This window comes from Symphalangus syndactylus, chromosome 6 (genome assembly GCF_028878055.3).
Source record: "Symphalangus syndactylus isolate Jambi chromosome 6, NHGRI_mSymSyn1-v2.1_pri, whole genome shotgun sequence".
Lineage (NCBI taxonomy): Eukaryota > Metazoa > Chordata > Mammalia > Primates > Hylobatidae > Symphalangus > Symphalangus syndactylus.
The window spans coordinates 80726997-80750261 of NC_072428.2; the positions used below are offsets into that span (position 1 = coordinate 80726997).

The following is a 23265-nucleotide window of genomic DNA, read 5'->3' on the forward strand; positions in this document are numbered from 1 at the left end:
GGAGACAGAAGAGGTCTCTTGTATTTGGTTGCAAGCCTTGTAGAACGATTTAATACTATAAAACAATGCACATTCAACTTCCATAAAATTAACACCATAACATAATTCGTTTTTTAAGGATTGCAAAACCAAACTAAGACAAAAGCAACCTTATGCTCCAAATAAAACCCTGAATTTTTCTACTTGCTCTTCAAATTAAAATTTGCTGAATTTGATTTCATCTGTAAAGTTAGTTATTAGTTTGATATTTTGTGAATACAAAAGAGCTTGGAAACTACAATGTGCTTAATAATAGTAATAATTTACAACGTGAAAGTTGGGAATCCTCAGTATTTACTTATTCAGTCACGTTGCGTGTGTGTAGCAGGGAGCAGGACGCGACAGGCACAAGGTTGCGTGAAACCAGCGACGGTGCCTTGCACTCACCTGCACACCGGTTCCACTTCTAACTTTTCTGTTCTGGGCAGTGATCTATTCTGTAGGCTTTGGGACCAGACTTCTGAGTCCACATTCCAACGGCGCCGCCTCCTAGCTATGAGGCCTCATGCAGTTTCCTTCGCTTTTTCTGAATCTCGGATTCTCTAGGAATAGTAAAGCCTCTCTTGCCGAGCTCGTGTGAGAAATTAACAAGAAATTAACGAGAAATTAATGGAAAGTCCCTTGCTTTGGTCAATGATAATAATAACCCCAGCCCCATAACTTCAGCACCTTCTTTGGCGCGCCGGATACCTAGGGCCTCGGAAGGCCGGCTGGGGGCGGGGAGAATCGGCAGTCACTATGGCAACCCGAGACGCCTCGCATGCTGGGCTGCCTGCGACTGAGCTGAAAAGGAAACCGTGCCCGGGGCTCTCAGAAGACCGCGGCCGCATGACAGGCGAAGAGGCGGTGGTGGTGACCGCGGCGGCATGACAGGCGAACAGGCGGTGGTGGTGACCGCAGTGGTGGTGCCCAAGGCGGGTCGCGAAGAGGAGCAGCCTCCGCCGCCAGCAGGGCTGGGGTGCGGGGCGCGTGGGGAGCCCGGCCGCGGCCCCCTAGAGCACGGCCAGCAGTGTGAGTTCAGCTCCGGCCGCGGACGCTACGGGGAGGAGGGGCGTGGAGAACGAGTGACAGAGCAATTGGGGGAAACCGCAGTGGGACTGGCTGAGAAGATTTGGGGCAGGGGAGGTGGAGTTGCTGCTTTTGGCAAAGCCAGAGATGATGGCACTGTGGCAGAAAGCATAGGTTCATCTTTCCAAGCCCTCCTTCCCGATAGCCTGCCTGAATTCAGGGTCTGGGCATCAGCTCCAATTTAATCGGTAGTGGCGTTATTCTGAAAGGAATTAACACACACATACATTTATATGTATACCATTTTATACACACATTTGTATACGTATATGTGTATGTATGTATGTATGTATGCATATACACCCTTGGACACGCAGCTCATTTTGCCAGTTATTTCATTTTACAGATGAAGAAATTGAGATCTAGACCAGAGGAAAGAGACTTGCCACAGCCAGTCAGTGCAGGCGAAATACTAAAATCACTTTTAACTTCCATCTCTTGGACTCTCAGCCTACAATTACCCAATCCTTTTAGAATCTCATAATTATAGGCCACATTTTAAGGCACTGTTCTTTGCTCTCTGCCCTGCCAAACACACAATATTCAAATAGGTAAAGACAGTTCTGGCCCACAGCCACAATGGAAGTGGTTGTAATTTGAGTCCTAGCCAGGTTGTTACTCACCCATACCGTTTCATGAATTAACAGACATTTCACAGCCTCTTGCACCCCCAGGTCTTCAGTAGGTGCTAAGGAATGATGGTGAGAATAATAAGCCAGAGGCACAGAGTAGTTTCCAGCCCTCCTGCAGCACCTCCTTGATTGCATCTCTGGAGAGCAGACTGGGGTTCTCTAAGGTTCGTCTGCGCTGGGGGGCCCCAGGAGGGAGGGTTGGGCTGAAGCACCTCCGTACTTGTGCTTGGTGGATCACACACTCTCCTCCCCAGAGACCTCATCAAGAAGTTACAGAACCACTGCCTCCTGGTGAAAGGGGCCCCTTCCCTGGGCCTCAGCTCCAGTATGACTATGAAATGTCATTCCTTTTGTTATTATTATCAGCAGCATGCCGAGGCCTTGCTTAGAGCACATAAATTCAGTATACTTGGGCAATGGAGATTCTTTACTCCTACTTAAAATTATTTTGATTATTATTATTTTTAGACAGCTCTGTTGCCAGGCTGGAGTGCAGTGGCATGATCTGGGCTCACTGCAACTCAACCTCCTGGGTTCAAGCAATTCTCATGCATCAACCTCCTGAGTAGCTGAGATTACAGGCACACACCACCATGCCCAGCTAATGTTTTCACATTTTTAGTAGAGACAGGGTTGCGCCATGTTGGTTAGCCTAGTCTTCAACTCCTGGCCTCGAGTGATCCGCTCGCCTCAGCCTCCCAAAGTGCTGGGATTACAGGCATGAGCCACCACGCCTGGCCTCCTACTTCAAATTCTATCAGGAAACTTCCCCATTAAAGATACTAGTATCTAAGTTTCTTTAGTCCTGTGGCTCTAGGAGTAAAAGGTGGGATTAACATTCACTCATCAATTTAACATGTATTGAGTCTTTACTACATGCCAGGCATTACACAAGTTTCAGGGAAAGAACTAATGACTTAAGGCAGGTGTCCAAACTTTCACAAGCTCACAAAGTTGGGGTGGGAAAATTTAGAGTTCCTGCCTCAGCCTCCCTCAGAACCTCCTTTTAGGGCCTCAGCCTAAGTAGAGACAGGCTGTTCGCACAAGCACAAAGTACTCAGTCAATTTTTCAAATGTCTCTAATTATTGGAAAAGTCTTCAGTCTCTTTACAGCTTCTATTGCCTAATCACAGGCCTGCTCTCAAACACGAAGTGTGGTTGTTTCCCATGTATACATCCTTGAATTATATAAAGGCGGCTCTTTGAGCACCAACCAAATCTTTCATAGACTTAATGTCGCCTTTATTTTTTTATTTATTTTATTTTTGCCTTTTTTTTTTTTTTGAGACAGTCTCACTCTGTTGCCCAGGCTAGAGTACGGTGGCGTGATCTCAGCTCACCGCAACCTCCCCTTCCCGGGTTCGAGCAATTCTTTGGCCTCAGCCTTCCAGGTAGCTGAGACCACAGGCACGCACCATCAAGCCTGGCTAATTTTTGTATTTTTAGTAGAGATGGGGTTTCACCATGTTGGCCAGGCCGGTCTTGGACTCCTGACCTCAAGTAATCTGCCCACCTCAGCCTCCCAAAATGTTGGGATTACAGGCGTGAGCCACCGCGCCTGGCCAATGTCACCTTTAAGATCACTTGTAGTGCTCTAACCTGGCTGGCTGGCCACTTCTTCCAACAATCTCCAGTGTATCATATCACTGAAACCTGTATTCTAGGTATGAACTGATTAGTAGAGTGTGGTGGATCTGTAACTATGGGTTGTAATAAACTATAAATAATTTTTAATAACCCTAGGAGCTTGGGAGACTCAGGTAGGTGTGGCTTCTCATTTTCATGATTTTAGTTTTATGACTTAAGGAAGCTACTTTCTCAACTATAAAACAGGAATAATTATACTTGCCCATAGGTCATTGTGAGAAAGAGAAATAATAATATATATAAGATGCAATTGTTACTAGCTCTCAGCAAAAAAAACCAAAAAATAACAACAAAAAAAACCCAAAAAACCTGGAATAATATTGTTTCAAAAGAAATTCTGGAATAATACTGTTCTTAGTCATCCTTCTCAGTGATCACAGCTTCTCATCATCTATATACACGAGACATCTATCGACCAATCCACTCAAAATGCTGGTAAAGATCAACATCAAACTGCTATGGTAGAGTTTGTAGAATTTTCTTTCTCTCTCCTTCTTTCTTTTTTTAATTTGCTTTCCCTTCCTTTCCTTTCCCTTTCTCCTTTTCTTTCCTTTTTCCTTTCCTCTTTCCTTTCCCCTTTCCTTTCTTTTGTCCTTTCTCCTTTCCTTCCCTTTTTCCTTTCCTCTCCTCTCCTTTCCTTCCTAGCCAAGTTTGTGAAACCTTTTTCTGCCTGAAAGTTCTGCCTCCTCTCCCCTCCCCTTCTCTCCCCTCCTTTCCTTTCTTCTCCTGAGCAGGAGATATTTGCCCCTACTAGCTCCTTAGTATTCTCCTAATTACCACAATTCTTCAAATCACCTTTAGCAACTTCTTCTGTACATTTGCCTAGCACCAGGGCTAAAATTTGTCAGGAGACCTGAATGGAGAGCAGGTGGTCTTTTCCTTTCTGTTGTTCTGTTATAGACTTAGTTTTTTTCCTAGCCAAGTTTGTGAACCCTTTTTCTGCCTGAAGATCATGATTTAACAGATTAAACCAAAGTTAGGCTTCAGTAATGCTGATCCCATATTTTATTCATATGACTTCCAACTTTGGGGAAACAAGAATGAGACCCTGAAAGTACGTAATTCCAACTTTTTCATGTCTGAGGGTGTGTCTAGGTCTTCATGACCAGGAATGACCTGGGATCACTGCTGGAAGCAGCAGGTCTCTTGCCTCATTTGTGCCAGTCTGCATCCCTGTCAAATTGACTCACTTGTGTTGTTTATTGATTAGTTTGGAAAAGATGAGATACCTGCCCATATATATATGAGTTTAAAATCAAATCATAAACAACTAAAGTATTTGGTTGTTTAGGTTTTCATTGGTTCCTTGAATTGAGCTTTTGGGTACTGAGATTAGAACTATCAGTTCACTGACATTCACAGTGACCGTATAACTGCATTGACAGACATGCACACAGTCTTTAGTTAGAGCTCCAATTTATCAGTGCTTAGTTCTAACTGAACACACATTTGTTAAGCATTTATTATTATGCCAAGCTCTGTTCTAAGACTCTGATGAACTGAAGAGACAACATCCCTGCCCTCATGGGGTTTGTGATCTGGTAAAGAAGATATATATTAAATGAATAGCTACACAAATAATTGTGTATAAAAAATGAAGCTGTATCCACATTGCAATAAGTAAAATGAAAGAATAAAGGAGGGTGCCATGATAAAAAGTCATTTCCAGATTGTGGAGTAAGGGAAAGTTTTCCTAAATCACTAATGTTTAAGCCAAGACCTAAAATTTGAGAAGTTATATAGGCAAAACCAGGAGAAAGGCAGCTCAGGTAGCAAAAACAGCATGTGCAAAGGTAGGAATGAACAGAAGGGCCATGTGGCTGGAGCTCAGAGAGCAAGAGAGAGAGGCTGACAGGAGAGATTGGGGATATGGGTAGGCCCAATAGCACAGAGCTCTTTTGTTTCTCTGGAGTTCTGACAGCTGGGCTGAGCTACTTCTGAGAAGAAATGTAGCTAAAGTGTTTAAAACAAACAATTCAGTCCTTGACTGTAGTAGTCATGTGCTATAGGTCCAGATTTAGAGGCCAGGGAAAAGTCCTATGTCCATAAGTGGTTCACTACTACAATTCAGTTTCAATCTTTTAAAATGACGATTTTAAAATACTGAGATTTTGTTCTCTCTTCTGTACCTGGATTGCAAGCTCTATACACACATCTGTCTTATTCATTGCTCTGTCTTCAGCCCCTAGCCAAATGCCTGTCACAGACTAGGTCTTTAATAAGAGTTCATTGAATAAACGAGTGCAAGTTTTCTTGAGGCTAATGAGAAAACTATCTATTTCTTTGTAACACCTAAAAGAGGTACCTGAAACTTACCCTGCAAGTTCAGGAATTACATGAAAACGTGAAGTCCCAAAAGAACCTAAAGTTCCCATGGAAGAGATCTTTCCAAGATAGAGCCTTCAGGGCAGATTGTCTGATATTTGTATAGAATAACATGTCTTCTTTTAAAAAAATTATTATCATGTAGTTATAATGGCTAGAAGATTGGGCAGAATTTATACTAAGTAATTGATTTTGTTAATGCCTTTACAGGGAAGAAATTTTTATATTGTGAGCCACATAAGAGAATTAAGGAAGTACTGGAGAAGAACTTTATGTTAAGAGAGATGAATGCCACATTAAAAATCCAGCTGCAGGTAATCTCAGTGACAAATGAAGTATATTTGTGAAATGAATATGAAATTGCCTACTTGATGACAGAGTATTTTACTATAAAACCGTACTATTGAAATAAAAATAAGTTTTTGGAAAGTTCTTGAACTAGTTTATAATTAATTTGCTTATGTCCAAATAAACCTTCATATCTAAAAAAAAAAAATGGGCTGGGCATGGTGGCTTACGCCTGTAATCCCAGCACTTTGGGAGGCTGAGGTGGATGGATCACGAGGTCAGGAGATTGAGACCATCCTGGCTAACACGGTGAAAACCCGTCTCTACTAAAAACACAAAAAATTAGCTGGGCATTGGTGGCGGGCACCTGTAGTCCCAGCTACTCGGGAGGCTGAGGCAGGAGAATGGCATGAACCGGGAGGTGGAGCTTGCAGTAAGCCAAGATTGCGCCACTGTACTCCAGCCTGGGTGACAGAGCGAGACTCCATATCAGAAAAAAAAAAAAAAAAAAAAAGAGGTAGATATCGATATGTACTTATGTACTTTGCTGTCCCACTTTTTTGGTGGAGTTATTTCTATTTAATGACATGTACAATTTTTTCCAAGTGCCTGAAAAACACAATATTATCTTTAATCTTTATCAATATAGGTATGACAAGTAACAGTGGTTTCCAAATTTTAGATTTGCAACAGAATTACCTGGGAGCTTGTTAAAAGCAGATTGCTGAGCCCCACCCCTAGCATATCTGGCACAGTACGTCTGCAGTGGAGCCCAAGAATTTGGATTTCTACAAAGTTCCCAGGTGATATTGATGCTGCTGGTCCAGTACCCGACTTTGCAAATCACTGACTCAGCAGAACCTAAGTCATTTACATGGTCAGATCATCCAAGGATTTCATCCCATAGAGGATCTGAGCATTGATAGCTCTTATTGATGGTTCATGTGTGAAAGAGATGCTCTAGGATCCCCAGAATCCCAGATGTTAATTTGAAACTGCTGGTGCCCTTCATTTTAATGGTTCCTTCTCAACGATTACTAGATGCATATTTCATGCTCTCCAAATTATCAGTTTTTTATTGTGACACTCTTGGGTATCAGCAGTTGCTAGAAGAAATAACAAAACTATTACATAAACTCCTTCATTTGTGGAGAATTGTTGGTCAACCTGCAAGTGAGGTCCAAATTCACAAAGGATTCTTAAGAGAGAGGCTGCAGGCCCAGAAGTCCATAATTTCAGATTACATGATGTATGTTGTGCCCACTTTACATTTTTTTTTGTTTTGGACAGAGTCTCGCTCTGTCACCCAGGCTGGAGTGCAGTGACACGATCTCTGCTCACTGCAACCTCTGCCTCCTGGGTTCAAGCGATTCTTCTGCCTCAGCCTCCTGAGTAGCTGGGATTACAGGCACACGCCACCACGGCCCAGCTAATTTTTGTATTTTTAGTAGAGATGGGGTTTCACCGTGTTGGTCAGGTTGGTCTTGAACTCCTGACCTCGTAATCTGCCCGCCTCGGCCTCCCAATGTGCTGGGATTACAGGCATGAGCCACCACACCCGGCCCCACTTTACATTTCTGAAGCAGACATAGAAACTCCTTTGGGTCTTCTCGTATGACCCATTCTTATAAAAGGAGAGACCAATAAAATGGTGAAATTTGCTCCCATAATATCTTCAAGGGAAGTTTTAAAGTCTATTTTGAACTTAATGAATGGATGCGGAATGACCTACTGCATTTCAGCTGGGAAACCCCGCTTACATGTACTATTTTCCTGGTGTTTAACATTTTTTTCTAAGTCTATACTGTTATATTCTGGATTTACCTTCATTGTTTTAAAAATCTACATAAAAGCTAGTTTATACACTAGCTGTATGTTGTATTATTCTTATTGGATACATTAGATTGTAAGACAGTCTGAGTGAATAGGATGTATCATTTGGTTTATAAAAATTCATTTTCCTAAGCAATCTTTTCAAATATCCTTTATATAAAATGAAGACTGTCTGGGCTGCTTTTTAAAATAACATCCACTAGAGGTCGCACAGAGGTACTATTTTAGCCTAGAAAAATCTTTCAATGCTGAGAATAGATTCTATACATTTGGGTTTTAAAATGATCTACTTATGGGAAATCCTGCTCTTTTAAAAATATATATCATGGCTAGAAGCCACATACCATTGGCCAGAACAGGGAATTAGCATCTAGAGAGGGTGCCACACTCTTCCAGCCCAGCCTCAGAGCCTAGAGGCCAGCCATTGGACCTTTGCTTCCAATTCAGTTTGCAGTGACCCCTCCTTTATATATCTGATGACAGCCATGGCTTCTTTTCCTGGAAGACACAGCTTGTCACATACATGCAGAATTCTGCATAAAACTTTTAGAGAATTGTGTGGTTCCTATAGCTGCTATTTTTAAAGATAAGTACATGTTAACCATTTTCTCCTCCCCTTTACTTCTCCTTTGTTACTTCACCTATTCTAATTAGGCGTTTGTTCCCATGAGTCCAGGGAAACTGTTCTTTCCAAGATTGCAAATAGCCTTCCTTTTGAAGGTCAAATCCAATGATCCCTCCAACATACTCAATCTCTCTGTAACATCTGATGTAGTTGTTTCCTCCTTCCCTCTAAAAACACTTTCTTAGCTTGGCCTGTAGGTCACAATGCTCCAATTTCCTGGTTTTGCTCCTACCTCTTTAGGTATTCTTTCTCCATCTTCTTTGCTGGCTCTCCCTCCTCCTAGCCTGTATAATTTAGAGGGCTCAGTCACAGGCTCTTTTCTCTACCTACCCTCACACCGTGGGAGATCTACCCCTATTGGGCTAATGACTCCAGCATTTTTTATTTCTACTCTATACTTTTCCCCTTAAATCCCAAAACCTACTTGATTCTCCACTTGGATGTCGAATAGGCCTCTCAACCTTGAGACGTCCAGAACCGAAGTCTTATTCTCTATTCCCAGGCTTTTAAAAAACCCATAGATCTTTCCCATATCATGAGATGGTACCACCAAACACCTAGAAGTCAAGTCCTCAAACTCCACATCCAGTCTATCAGCCAATCCTGTTTAATTCAGTGTATATCCTAAATCCCCCATCAGCACCGTTGCCAAGCCCCTGTCACCTTTTGCAGGCCTGGCAATAGCATCCTACAACAGCCTCTGCTACTGCCCCTGCTACTGTTAATTCTCTGCACTGAAACCAGAGGGATCGTTTACAAACATAAATCATTACATGTCACCTCCATGCTTAAAGCTGTCTGATGGCTTTTTATTATTCTGAGACTAGATTTCATGCTCCTATGGCCAGCTCACCTCTCCGATCTCATCTCCTACACTTTCCCACTCCACTTTAACCACACAGGCTTTCTTGACATTCTGGAACGTGCCAAATCCATTTTCACCCCTCAGGACATTTAAAGGTCACCCAGACATTCAGATATCTTCCTCTCTCTTCATTCAGGCTTCAACTGCATATGCCATCTTCTCAGAGAGGCCTTTCCGCTCTGCCAGGTCAAAATAGAAATTGTCCTCCAGGTCACCTTCTAATCCCTATACTGCTTTCTTCTTTCTCCTGTTTTCTATTGCTACCTGAAATTTTATGCAGACAGTCCCCAACTTATCGTGGTTCAACTTATGATTTTTCAATGTGATGGTGTGAAAGTGATACATGTCAGTAGGAACCCTACTTCAAATTTTGAATGTTGCTGTTTTCCTGGGCTAGCAATATGCCTTATGATTCTCCTTTGCAATGCTGGGCAGTGGCCATGAGCCGCAGCTTCTAGTTAGCCATTCTAACGTAAGTGTTCTGAGCACGTTTAAGGTAGGCTAGGCCAAGCTGTGATGTTTGGCAGGTTAGGTGTATGAAATGCATTTACTACTTAGAATTTTTTTTCAACTTATGATAGGTTTTTCAGGATGTAACTCCATCGAAAGTCGAGGAGCATCCATATTTCTTTACATACTTCTTTATTGGCTATCTCTCCCACTAGAACACAAGCTATCTGAGGATAGGGGCTTAATTTTGCTTACCCCAAATCCTCACAAAGCTATATGATATTGATATTCTGATCCCTATATTAGGATGAGTAAACTGAGATTCTAAGAGGTTTTTAACTTGCCCAAGGTTATGCATTAAGTAGCAGAACCAGATCCAAATTCAGATCTGACCCCCAATCCCACTGACTTTCTACTCACTATGGTGTCTCTGGTGACACGTTATGGCTAAATGCAGTGGATACTGTTCTGCCTCTAGGTGGCTTGAGCTTTCTGCAACATTTGACATAGTCGATGGCTCTCTCCTTCAACTTTGTTCCTTTCTCAAATTCCATGATACTTAACTGTCCTGGTTCGCCCTCTACTTCTTTCTCATCCTCTGTTAAGCACTCTTTTTATTCACTACATTCTCCGAATCTTGATGTTTATCGGAGTGTTTCCCACGGTCTTTGTAATCTTGTTCCATTAGCTTTCCTGAGATTTTCTCATACTTTTCACTACGGCCTCTCTAGGATACCTCCGAAATGTGTCTCTGCAGGCTAAACTTCTTTTCCTGGATGTCCCATAAGTCATAAGATAACTCAGGCCCAACACGTCCAAAACAAAACTCACACCTCTGGGCTGGGCATGGTGTCTCACACCTGTAATCCCAGCACTTTGGGAGGCTGAGATGGGCATATCACGAGGTCAGGAGAGCGAGACCATCCTGGCTAACATGGTGAAACCTCGTCTCTACTAAACATATAAAAAAAAATTAGCCGGGTGTGGTGGCGGGTGCCTGTAGTGCCAGCTACTCGGGAGACTGAGGCAGGAGAATGGCGTGAACCCAGGAGGTGGAGCTTGCAGTGAGCTGAGATCCGCCATTGCACTCCAGCCTGGGCAACAGAGTGAGACTCCATCTCAAAACAAACAAACAAACAAACAAAACAATTCACACCTCTCCCCGACTTGCTGCTTCCCCTATATCACCCATCTCAATGAATGGCATGGCCTAAGGTCCAAATGCAAAACCAGAGAGCCATCCTCTGTCTCCACACCAGACCACCATGTTCCACATCTAATTAGACTGTGAGGGATACCTTAGTTTGGCTCAAGATCCCAAAATGTTGACCCATATGCCAGGTTCACCTTGCAGACATATTTATTTTCCCTGCAGTATATTTTTTAAATATCTGAACCAGTTGTCAATATTTTATGTCCTATGTGACATAAAAGTGTCACATAGGAGTAGGGTCCCCAGGAGGCCAGGGATGCAGCCTCTGGGATACGGACTCAGTAAGGGAAAAAATACAGCCACTAAGAAACTGAAACAAGAGGTTAAAAAAACAAACACAAAACGTGTTACTAAAGGGGATTCATGTAGCAAACAGGAACCAGTTAGGAAGACTTCAGTTTAATGATAATAAAGTAGTAGTAGCCACCATTTATCATGTGCCAGGCATGGCAGCAAGTGTTTTATATAGTTATGTAATCCACATGATCATATGAGTTGAGGATTATAATCTCCATTTTCTGGGTAAGAAAACTGAGGCATAGAGACACTTTACTACCAATTTTAAAATTAGAAATTTTATATACAAATCTAGATGTCTAGATTTTCTTGAGCGGGGATGGAGCAGGGAGGATAAAGGTTGATTTGACACCACCAAAGCACCATTTGAATTAGCAACAGTGGCTGGGGTTGGGTTACAATGCCCCATGCTGACCTGCCCACTCCACTGTTCAGCATCCTACACCAAGTTCCTCACTCCAGTGGGAAACATCACAAGTTATGTATGTTCACGTGCCCACTGCAGGTTTTTTCTTCTCATTGTAGAAATACAAAAAATTGTTTTTCTTGTATGATGCCTCCATCAAAAGTAGTAAAAAAGAGAAAGACTGGGAAAACCAATTATTTCTTACCCCTAGCCAGCTTTACCTATATTACCTGCCTGGCCTCTTCCTATATATATTTGAATTTGTGACTTTGGATGAATGCTACATACTGTTTTGTAGATATTCCCAAGCCTGTCTAAATTCTAGGGACCCCAACATATATACATGGATCTAAGCATATTTGTAGCTATGTATGAATTAGCTGGGTTTGTTTGAATTTTAAGACAACCAACTCCACATACTCTCACAACAAAGTAATTGATTATTGAAGGTGAGATTTCAGTAAGAGTCCAGACTGGATTTTCCTTAACCATAGATAAAATACTGCAATACTGGGCTATGTAGCAAAGCATAGATGAACTTATTGAAGAGTCTATTAAGAGGGCGATCTGTCCTGGAGGTAAACAACTTAAATTATAGCACGTTTTATTTTCGAATGAGTTGACAGTGACAATTATGGAAGTACCCAGAAGCTGTGGGGTCATTTCTGTGCTTTTTCTCTTCTCCTTTGGTTGAATGAAATTGGTAAAAAATCAAAAGATTCAGAAGTTGAGTTTTATGGATGTTGAATAGAATGAACATTATATTTCTTTTGGGATACTGTTGGTCGCATAGCTAGCGGGACTCAGGAGAAAGAGTTGTTCAGACTGGGGCTCTTATCTGAACTGTCCTACTTGTTTTTATGGTCATATTGTGACTACACTTAATAAGGGCTGTGAAGACACTGAAATGGACAAGGTGTCTCATTTGGTTGTTACTTTGCACTCTATACTTGGGTCTAGGGAATGCCATCAGTGACAATAGAAATAATGGGCTGACAGGCCTCTTGTCCTCCCTTCTGTGGACTTTTGATTCCTTGTAGGCTCCTGATGTGTTGATACATGGGCTGAGTTAGAAGCACTGGATGCTGGGTTGAGAGGCAGGGATGTCTTTTTATATGATGATGTTGATGTTGGGAATTATGGTGATAATAATAGTAATAATGGTTATCATTTGCAGAGTTTCTTCTGCACGTGATAAATTTTTTGCAAATAATCTCTTTTAATTCTTGCAATAACCCAGTGAGATATATGCTCTTTTAATTCACATTTTGAAGAACTTGAAGCTGAGGCTCAGGGGGATGCAGTGACTTGTCCAATGTCACACTGATACCTGGATGCAGGTTTGTCAGAAGCTGATGTTGTTGCTCTTAGCCATTGGGTTCTTCTATCTCTCTTTAAAACATAAGATTATGCCTTCAGAGAGGAACAGAAATTTGAAATTGATTTAGTAGCAAATAGTGTTCTGTTCAGTTTAAAAAAAGAAATGTTGCTAGTTTTCTGTAGATTCAGTTTCAGTTTAGCCTCCAGGTTCAAATTTGAGGTAAAAACAGGTTTCAGAGGCTTTCCACATTCCTATCAGATAAGGGCAAAGAACCTGTGTCTACTTGAAAAGGTTAACCTCATCCTGAAAAAAAAAAAAAAAAAGGAGTGTTGTTTTCTCATCAGATCTTTTAATCAGATAAAATGGAATGTGGGCAACTTACAGAACTTTCTGGATAAGGAAGAATTTAGCTAATGTCCATCATTCATGTATTCTCAGTGATGTCCTGAAGATTTTCCTTTCTTTACAACTTTTCCAAAAGAAAAATGTAGAATCGGCTGAGCTCAGTAGCTCATGCCTGTAATCCCAACACTTTGGGAGGTGAAGGCGGGCCGATCACATGAGGTCAGGAGTTCAAAACCAGCCCAGGCAACATGGTGAAACCTCGTCTCTATTAAAAATACAAAAATTAGCCAGGCATGGTAGTGTGTGCCTGTAGCCCCAGCTACTCTCGAGGCTGAGGCAGGAGAATTGCTTGAACCCAGGAGGCGAATGTTGCAGTGAGCCGAGATCTCACCACTGCACTTCAGCTTGGACGACGGAGCAAGACTCCGTCTCAAGAAAAAAAGAAAAAAAAAAAGAAAGAAAAGAAAAATATAGGCTTATGAGACATTCATTATGGAACTAGTGCATTTATTGTATTGTTTATTTTAAAACTATTTCTGCATTTCTATTCTATAAAGGACTTTGCAGAAATAAAGTGATGTATTAATTTAATGTTTTCAAGTTGCAAGGGCTTTTGTATTTTTCTGGCTAAAACCTACAGAGGTTATAGTAGTCATGAAAAATTTGATTACTAAACTTATTAATTTCCCCCTTACACAACACTTCCTTTTCCAGTGAATTTCAGAAGTGTATTGCCAGATACATTAATGAGTGTCTACATGTGCGTTAATACATGGAAACTTAATTTTAAATCCAGTTTATTTACTACTTAAGTACAAGCTTAGAAAGTGCAAAATGTTGCCAAGCAAATGTGGATATATTTCATTATTTCATTCAATTAAAATGTTTTCTGTACCTACAATATAGGAGGAATTTACTAGACACCAGTTATTCATTATTTCATTCAATTAAAATGTTTTCTGCACCCAAAATATAGGAGGAATTTACTAGACACCCAAGGCATGTCAAGACAATTACAGAGCCTAGGAGTCAACAGACATAAATTAAAATTACTTATATTTTTCTTTCTCTAGTCAAACTCTGACCTTGCTTGCACAAGAGAAGTACAGACGATATGGCTCTAAACTGGCTTTTCAAGCTCCAATGTTCATTATTTACAATCCAAAGAGAGCTGAAAGGAACTAAAATATTTTTAAGGTGTGAGCTTGCCTTCCCTATAAGACTAGGGAAGAGCTTACCTTCCCTATAAGACTAGGCCAAATTTCCTACGGGCTAAAATTTTGGGCATAAAGGCATGGTTTAGTCATTTTAAAATTCAGTATAAAAATACACGTATAAAGGTTTCTGAGTAGAAGGTGTTGGAGATATGAGAAGGGAAGAGAGAAGAGGAATCTCTAGAAGATTCTGAGCCTCAAGAACAGATTTGATTCTTTTCTTCTAGCTTCTCCCCTTGTGCCTGCTGCCCTTTTCTTTTTCAGTTGAGAGGAGTCAACACTTGAAGTCTTTCTGGCTCCGTGCCCACTTTGTCTGCCTTCCTCCTTCTGGAATGCACATGCCCTGAGCTGAGGGAGTTAAGTTTCTCTTAAAAGAAGCAGCTGCCTCAGAGAGCATCCATGCTTTTTTCTAGATCCCCTTTTATCCAGTCAAATATATCACCTTCTGTAACTTCTTCACCCAAACATCACTTCACATGTATGGAGGGCTATTTTTTTTTCCCACAACGATTATCCCTGAATATAGTAAATATTTATGCATAACCATATTTTGCTTTGAGAGTTTCTAATGCATTTCTGGGCATCTGCATTTATATTTCAGGTGTTTTTCTCTATGACATTCTTGTGATTGCATCTGAAAGAGCACACTTCATTTAGTACAATTCTTCCATCTAATTTGATGTGATTTTTCTGCACGGTTCTGCTTCCTGATTTTATACTGCTTTCCACGTACTGGATCTTCACAAAGTATCAACCACAAGTTCAAATCGACTTCCCTGGTCTCTCACAGGGTATCATGCACTGGGGGTATTGAATAAATGTCATAGGCTCCTAAATTTGAGAGTTTATTATCCAGAGGATGGGGAGCAGCCCTTTTCTATCTCTGAACAGGATAGAAGAGGAAACTGGCTTGAATGGCAGGGGAAGATTTAGGTTAGATAGAAGGAACAGCTTAAATTTTGTAAGGTCTTAAACAGAAGGAGATTGTGCAATCTTCCTTGAAGGTCTTTGAAGAAGAGAGAAACTAATCTTGACAGATAGCTTCAGCTACTCCACTCAGGAGTGGGAAAGGAGAGGCGAGTATTGACATTCAGCTTGGCAAGTCAGCTCAATGACTGTACCTCCGGTCACGGAATCTTAGTCCATGCTTGGATAGTAAAATCATTCTCCCTGTACAAAAATAGCTATTATTTATTGAGTACAAAGCACTTTACAGCCATCTCATCTAAATCCTACAATAATCCTTCAAGTAGATATTATTATCCCTATTTCAAAAATGAGGAAATTAAGACATAGTGGGTTAAATAACTTGGTCAAAATCATGTAACTGATATATGGTAGAACTAAGATCAAAACCCAGATCTCCTCTGAACCCAGAGACTATGCTGCCAGTAATTACTTGCTATGGAATCCTTTAGAGAGGGATCAAATATCAGTGAGGATGCCAGTGGGCAGCCTTGGATCTGTGGAGAATATTTGGTATTAATATTTGCAGCATTAGAAATGGGAAAAACAACTTATGGCAACTCACCCAAATTCACCAACTTATTAGAGTTGAGTTGGGGTTTTCTACACAGTAGACATTCACCACAATCTTGTTTGCTGAGTCTCAAAACCTAACCAGGTGATTTTAGGATATGGAGGATAACCAAGTGCAAATCTTTGCTAAACCTTATTGAAAGGTACCAGGACCCAAGACCTATAATTATCAACGGGCAAACATCACTTTCCAGGTATTTTGCAATGATTTTTCAAATGTAGGATCCAATGAGTTTATTGCTGCTCTTTTTCAAGGGGAGATTAAACAGCATCTAGTCTGTGGCTTTTAGAGGAGTCTTGGATCTATTGGATGAATTAACTATTGGATGAATTAATGTAGTGATTTTTGGTCCTATTATCTTTGGAAATATTTTCTCTTACTGTAGGAATTAAATCAGAGTCAGATAAAGTTGACTAAATGAATTCTATTTATTAACTGTTATTTATTCCTGATCCTTCTCTGTTTTGTTATGTATGTTTCTATTCATCTATTTATTTAGGGGCAAGTTAAATTATCTAAGAGCACTGTAGAGGTTTAATTGCATAGAGAATAGTTGAATAAATGAAATGGAATAAAAGATTAAACATATGATAAAGATTTGGGTGGTTTGATTAGTCAAACCAAATAAACCCCCACCCAAATAAACAAAAAAATCAGCAATTAAATACTTTTAAAACACTGTGCTAAAAAGAGAATATGCTAATAATTATTTTCTTGCTTTAAAAAATATTGACAATGGCCCTGGAAGGGATTTGGAGCATTAAAAGGAATCTGCCCGTGGGAGGCTGGAAGCCAGGACTGCCGAGCAGAAACAGTTTATTGTCACAAGCCAAGTACTACTCCAGGCACGGAGGACTCAGAAGTAAGTCCCTGATGTCCTTGACTTCCACTGAAGCCCCTGAGGGGCTTTACGGTTTACAAACCAGTGGTATATGCTCTGTTTAAAGATCTCAATCAAAATTCAACCTTCCTTTGACTTGTTTCTCTTGGGTTGCTTTTAGTTTGGCCATATTATGTCATTATAGAACTCAAACCGTAACAATTCATCTAACCAATTTACCCCCATGGATACAACAGAAGTTCATCCTCTGAGTTACACTCATGACTTTTTTCTTTACTTTCTATCTACACAAGACTTTCTAGCACACAGTCAGCCTGTGAAGAGGAATCCTGCACTGTCTTTTCTTCTAGATAGAGGATCTTTGTTTCCCAGTGGAAATGAGGAAAGGGAAATGAGGGAATGAAGGAAGAACATGGCAGCCACTTTGCTTGGCTCTCTTAGTTTCACCCTATTCCAGGAATGAGGCCACCAGACTGGGCCCAGGATACTGTTGTTCCTTAGCAGACATAAACTTTGGAACAAAATATTACTCATTGCTCACTGTCATAGCCAGTGTCTGCCAGGAACATTTGTAGCAGGATGTGGGGAAGACAGAGGTCTTCATATGGAAGCACAGTGTCCAGATAATCTAGGGACATGGAGCTGGGTACATAAGTCCTCAAAATAGACCTACAACTGGGAGATTACCCTGGGTAAAAAGAGAGAAGTAGATAAAATTCAAGCTTGGGTACTCAACCAAGATAAGAATCATAATAGCAATGCTATATAGCATTGCTTATTCTAGATTCTTAATATATACAATAATAGGCTGGGAGCAGTGGCTCACACCTGTAATCCCAGTACTTTGGGAGGCCAAGATGGGCAGAAACTCAGGCACAGGGAGGTGAAATAATTTACCCCGGGTCGCTCAGCTAGCAAGTAGAAGAGTAGAAATGCTGGGATTTGAACCAAAGCAGCCTGTCTTCAAAGTCCATGCTTTCAACCACTAGACACTATTGCATCTCTGAGCCAAGTGCCCACGAGCTAGGATGTCTATTGAACCTGAAGTGAGATGAGAGCTCAATAAAAGTGTCACATAGCATTAGGGTCCCCGGGAGGCCAGGGATGCAGCCTCTGGGATACGGACTCAGTAAGGGAAAAAATATAGCCACTAAGAAACTGAAACAAGAGGTTAAAAAAACAAACACAAAACGTGTTATTAAAGGGGATTCATGTAGCAAACAGGAACCAGTTAGGAAGACTTCGGTTTAATGATAATAAAGTAGTAGTAGCCACCATTTATCATGTGCCAGGCATGGCAGCAAGTGTTTTATGTAGTTATGTAATCCACATGATCATATGAGTTGAGGATTATAATCTCCATTTTCTGGGTAAGAAAACTGAGGCATAGAGACACTTTACTACCTACAATCCCATGTCTAGCAGGTAGTGGAGCCAGAACTACAAACCCATGTCCATCTGGCTTCCAAGACTATGCCCTCAGTTCCAAGACTATGGCCCAAGACTACTGGGCCATCATGGCAGAGAATCTAATCACTGTGCAACAAGCAACAGTTGTAGTGTTGTGGTTAAATAGGTACAAATGCCAGGGATATGGAAACATAGGGTTTTAGGAATCTGGGAGGCAGCTACCTTCATAATCCACAAAGATATTAGTGTCCTGAAGTAATGGTTGATTCAACCAAAGTCTGGGCCACTTGCCTATTGGAAGCTACTTATCTCAACTTTCCACTCAATTTCTTAGGTTCCACTTATCGTAGGTAATTCCATCATTCCAAGAAAACTCACTAAATAATTTGTTTTAAAGATGAATGGTTTTCTGTGTGCATATTATGAGACTGATTGAATAACAAATTTCCTTTATTTAAAGACATACAAGTCCAATAAATTATCCAATTTATCGATTGGGGACATATGATAAAAAATGCATGTTTCATTTTGACCATAATTGCATTCCTTTCATCCATACAATTTAAGAGACATTTCATGGCTCCCGCTCATTTTTACTCATCCACACTACATTCCTAGTAGCCCTCGGCCCTCCATTTATTTCCAGCTTGTGCCAAGCCCTTACAGTGGTCATCTTACAATATGTAACTGTTATTGACACATAGCTTCATCTCTTTAGGTTGCCAGCTGCATTTTTGTCATATCATATGAGCTGCTACTATCTGCTGTATAATCACAATTGATCAATCTATATGTCAGACTGGTAACCAAGAATTAAACCTTTCTCATTATCAGTGAAAAAAGGAAGATGCTAGGCACAGAAATATCATAGATGAACAAAATCCACAGATAATTTTCAAAAATTGTCAGTAGTAATTAATACACTATCACAAGCTCCATGAAGGCAGGGACTGTGTTTTACTCACCACTGTGTATCTGGCACTTAGCACAGTGCCTGGCACAGTAGGTGCTCAATTGCTATTAGTCATGAGAATGACCAATGAATGAATGAACCAGTAAGTATATGTTAAATGCCTCTTTATGTTTAGAATCTTCTTGCTGCTAACTCACATACATCCCCTGCTCCCTCAAAAGTATATCGTTTTCTCTACTCGAGACCACTAAACCAAATGCAAACAATAGAGGGAAATGCAATGCAACCTACTCTCTTCAGTGTGTGAATCTTGAAACGTTGCATATATTTTAAATACGTCTTGGAACTAACACTTTCAAAGAGAGGTCTTCTGTGGCTTACAATGAGTTTTCCAGGAAGTTCTCCCATAAAATATGCTTCAGTTAGATACTTCAGTCAAATCCCGCTATCAATTTAAACAATTCACTTGTGCTTTTCTTCTCTCTTTCTCATGAACAATGTGATCATGGTAGTTGGGACTCTTCCAACATATAATACACATCATTTAAAGTTTAAATTTAGAATTATCATCATCCAACTATAGTTCTAAAGCATGTTTCCATGAGAGACTGTGAAGCATCTACTGCTTTCATCACACTAAGAGGTTTTATTCATTTACTTTTATCAATCCCAGCACTCTGGGAGGCCGAGGCAGGCAGATCACTTGAGGCCAGGAGTTCAAGACCAGCCTGGTCAACACGGCGAAACCCCGTCTCTACTAAAAATACAAAAATTAGCAGGCGGGATGACGCACGCTTCTAGTCCCAACTACTCAGGAGGCTGAAGAACGAGAATCGCTTGAACCTGGGGGGCAGGGGTTGCAGCAACCCAAGATTGCGCCACTTCACTCTAGCCTGGGTGACAGAGCAAGACTGTGTTTCAAACAAACAAACAAACAAATGGTAATGGTTGATGACAAAAAACCTTTTATCGTTTCCTTCTTATTTTGTGCCACAAAACAAGCCAAAAAAAAAAAAAAAAAAAGCATTGTCTAGTCTGGTGCTAAGCTTGAATGTGCCTACAAATCACATAGTATCTCAATAAAATTCAGACTCTGATACCATAGGTCTGGGGTGGGGTCTGAGATTCTGCATTTCCATCCAGGTCCCAGGTGATGCTGATGCTGCTTGTCTGGAAACTATGCTTCAGTCGTGAGGGTTTGGAAGACTGAGTAGTGGCTTTTCTGGTTACTGGGATGACATGGGTGTGGCTCGTACATTCTGCTCAACCAAATGGGAACATTAAGTCAAATTTAGATTAAAATGGGTGAGATTAAAGAGCATCTCCCCGAAGTAAAACACTTATTTTTTCACTTTTTTTTTAACTCTAGGATAAGATGAATTAGATTTTCCATTAAGAAGGAACCTCTTTCTGCTGATGTCTGAAGAACAGAAAAGAAACTCAAGCTTGTTTCAGGATTTAAGATGTGTGCAAAAAAATGATAGCCTATAATTGCTATTATTGGTATTAATACCTATCTATAAATTAATCCAAAGTAATGAAAGACTATTGGTAATGTTCACTACGTACCTGAAAGCAATAAAGGAAAATATTATACTTATTTTTAGTTGTCACAGTTATAATTCATTTGGCTTCTAATTCAAGTTATTTTATTAAATATGTGAAACAATGATGAAGCAAAGGCATGTTTACCGAGTATTTACTTCAAGGCAAACATTATAAACCTTAACCCTTTACTACAGCATAATGTGTTAGCCCATTTTTAAAAAACAGAACTAAATCCAGATACAGATAATGGTGAGTAAATAAATGACAGAAGAAAAGTCTTTGACCCAGAGACAAACATTTTTATGCTAACCTTGGTAGAGCTAATCATTTCTCTAGAACTTGTTCACTAAATAGTAAGGAGCCAGGAAATTTATGGTAAGATCTAAAAAAAAAAAAAAAAGTATTTAGGCTGGGCACGGTGGCTCACACCTGTAATCCCAGCACTTTGGAATGCCAAGACGGGCCGATCACTTGAGGTCAGGAGTTCAAGACCAGCCTGGCCAAAATGGTGAAACCCTATCTCTACTAAAAATACAAAACTTAGCCAGGCATGGTGGCACACTCTTGTAATCCCAGCTACTTGGGAGGCTGAGGCAGGAGAATCGCTTGAACCCAGCAGGCGGAGGTTGCAGTGAGCCAAGATCACACCACTGCACTCCAGCCTGAGTGAAAGAGTGAGACATTGTCTCAAAAAGAAAAAAAAAGTATTTAAATAATACTGCCAAGTTAAAAAGAAGAAAAAAACTCCTTCCCTTTCCACCATTTGTCAAAGTAATATATGTGCAATATAGAAAAATTGAAAAATGAAGATATGTAAAGGAAAAAAACTCATCTGTAATTCCATTTCCAGAAAGAACTATTGAATTACGTAATGTCCCATTCATTAAAATATCATGTTAAATAATTACATAAATTCTTTATATATTTGTTCTGAACTTATTTACTTATTACTCTTTTTTTTAATATTTGGGTTTTTCGTATTTTTCATTTTATACGTAACTGCTGTGATTTGTTTACATTCCCAGCCCCTACCCCTTACAAAGTTATTTTTTTCTAGTATTCTGGCTATACACTTTTCATTCTCTTTCCTCTCTAGACTCAGCTCATAAAACTTCCTTCAGTTCCCTGTTCCTAAGTTCATAATTGTTTCTAATGTAACAAATCTAGTCAACAGATTTGTTGACTGAGTATGTCCCTTCCCTACTTAAAAATATTTGCACTATGAAACAGTCAATAATCTTGAGTCAAGATCCAAACCTTTCCAGATTTAATAGAAAATTTTCCATTTAGTTACTGCCTGCTAGATGAGATCCTACATGTAAGCCAATTCCAGCCACCACCTTGTTTATGGAACTTTTTCATCACTGGCTACTTCAAAACAGTGTTACAGGGCAATGCCTAAAACTGAGGGATTACATCTGAAATTGGTCAAGAAATACAACACCCAAAACTGCCTAGTTAGGGCAAAGCATTTACTATTTGTAGAAATCTAAAATTTTAAGCTTCTAAAAATTCTTACCCCCAACCTCATTGCATGTATGTTAGGATGTCACACAGAAAGTGCAATGGGTGGGAGACTTTTGTTAATCCATTGGAAATGATATCCTGTTAAGTGTTACCTGAGTTCCCAGTATGACTTTACAAATGTGCTCAAGGATTTCCCTTCTCACTTCCACTATATTCCTGCCAATAAACAAGCTCCTTGTCATTTATTTTCAGATTTGCTGCCTGGGCTGGGTGCTCTGAATCTCTCCTTTTCTGACCATCCTCTACTACTAAGAGTTGTTCTCATGGCCCTGTTTCTGTGTTAAAGTTTCATTCTTATTCCACTCTGGGGACCTGGTTCCTTTTGTAGTTGAATTCTGTTCTTCATTGCCCCATTGCGTATTTTCCCAACTAGATTCATGTACAGGCATTACTTATAATAGTGAATAACTGAAGCCACCTAAAATGCCCAAGATAGAATATGTTTTTTAAAGTTACTATATAATATGATGCAACTGTTTTGTTTTGCTTTTTAACTCAATAAGTATTTTTCTTAATAAAGGAGGATTACAAGGAGGTTTCTTTAAAATTATAAAAATATACAGCAATCTTAAGCCAACAGTCATTTTCATACTTAATGATGTAATACCCTAGAAACACTCCTACTGTGATCTGGAATAAAACAAAAATGCTGTTTTTTGCAAACATGTTTGCAACTTGCTCACTTTCCCTTTTCATTTTATCTGCCTCCTGGCTCCAGGGTCTTTGAGTTTCGGGGCCCTTAGTTTCTATTTCTCAGTTTCTGTTTCTGTTTCTGTCTTAGGGTCCTCAGTTTCCGTTTCCTCAGAGTTTCCTCAATTCATGCCAGAAATAGTCACTGCAGATACTGGATAACTTGGTGTCATAAGGGCTTACAGCCTGCTTTTTTTTTCCTCTTACCTTGTCGCCTTGGCTGGAGTA

General features: G+C 40.2%; 2 protein-coding genes across 2 annotated transcripts in view; one reads left to right on the top strand and one right to left on the bottom strand.

Annotated features, from left to right (window-relative positions):
- Positions 1 to 688, bottom strand: part of MRE11 (MRE11 homolog, double strand break repair nuclease) — a 111172-nt gene extending 110484 nt beyond the window's left edge. The window contains exon 1 of the mRNA XM_055283298.2: positions 427 to 688. The gene's annotated coding sequence lies outside the window, so the exon portion shown is untranslated. The remainder of the gene's footprint in view (positions 1 to 426) is intronic.
- Positions 689 to 758: 70 nt separating this feature from the next.
- On the top strand, positions 759 to 20872 carry C6H11orf97 (chromosome 6 C11orf97 homolog). Its single transcript, XM_055283306.2, is given in 5 exon segments — positions 759 to 1050; positions 5922 to 5969; positions 5972 to 6025; positions 16845 to 16970; positions 20642 to 20872. Coding segments are annotated over 5 exon segments (378 nt in total). The 5' UTR covers positions 759 to 905; the 3' UTR covers positions 20647 to 20872.
- The last annotated feature ends 2393 nt before the right edge of the window (positions 20873 to 23265 follow it).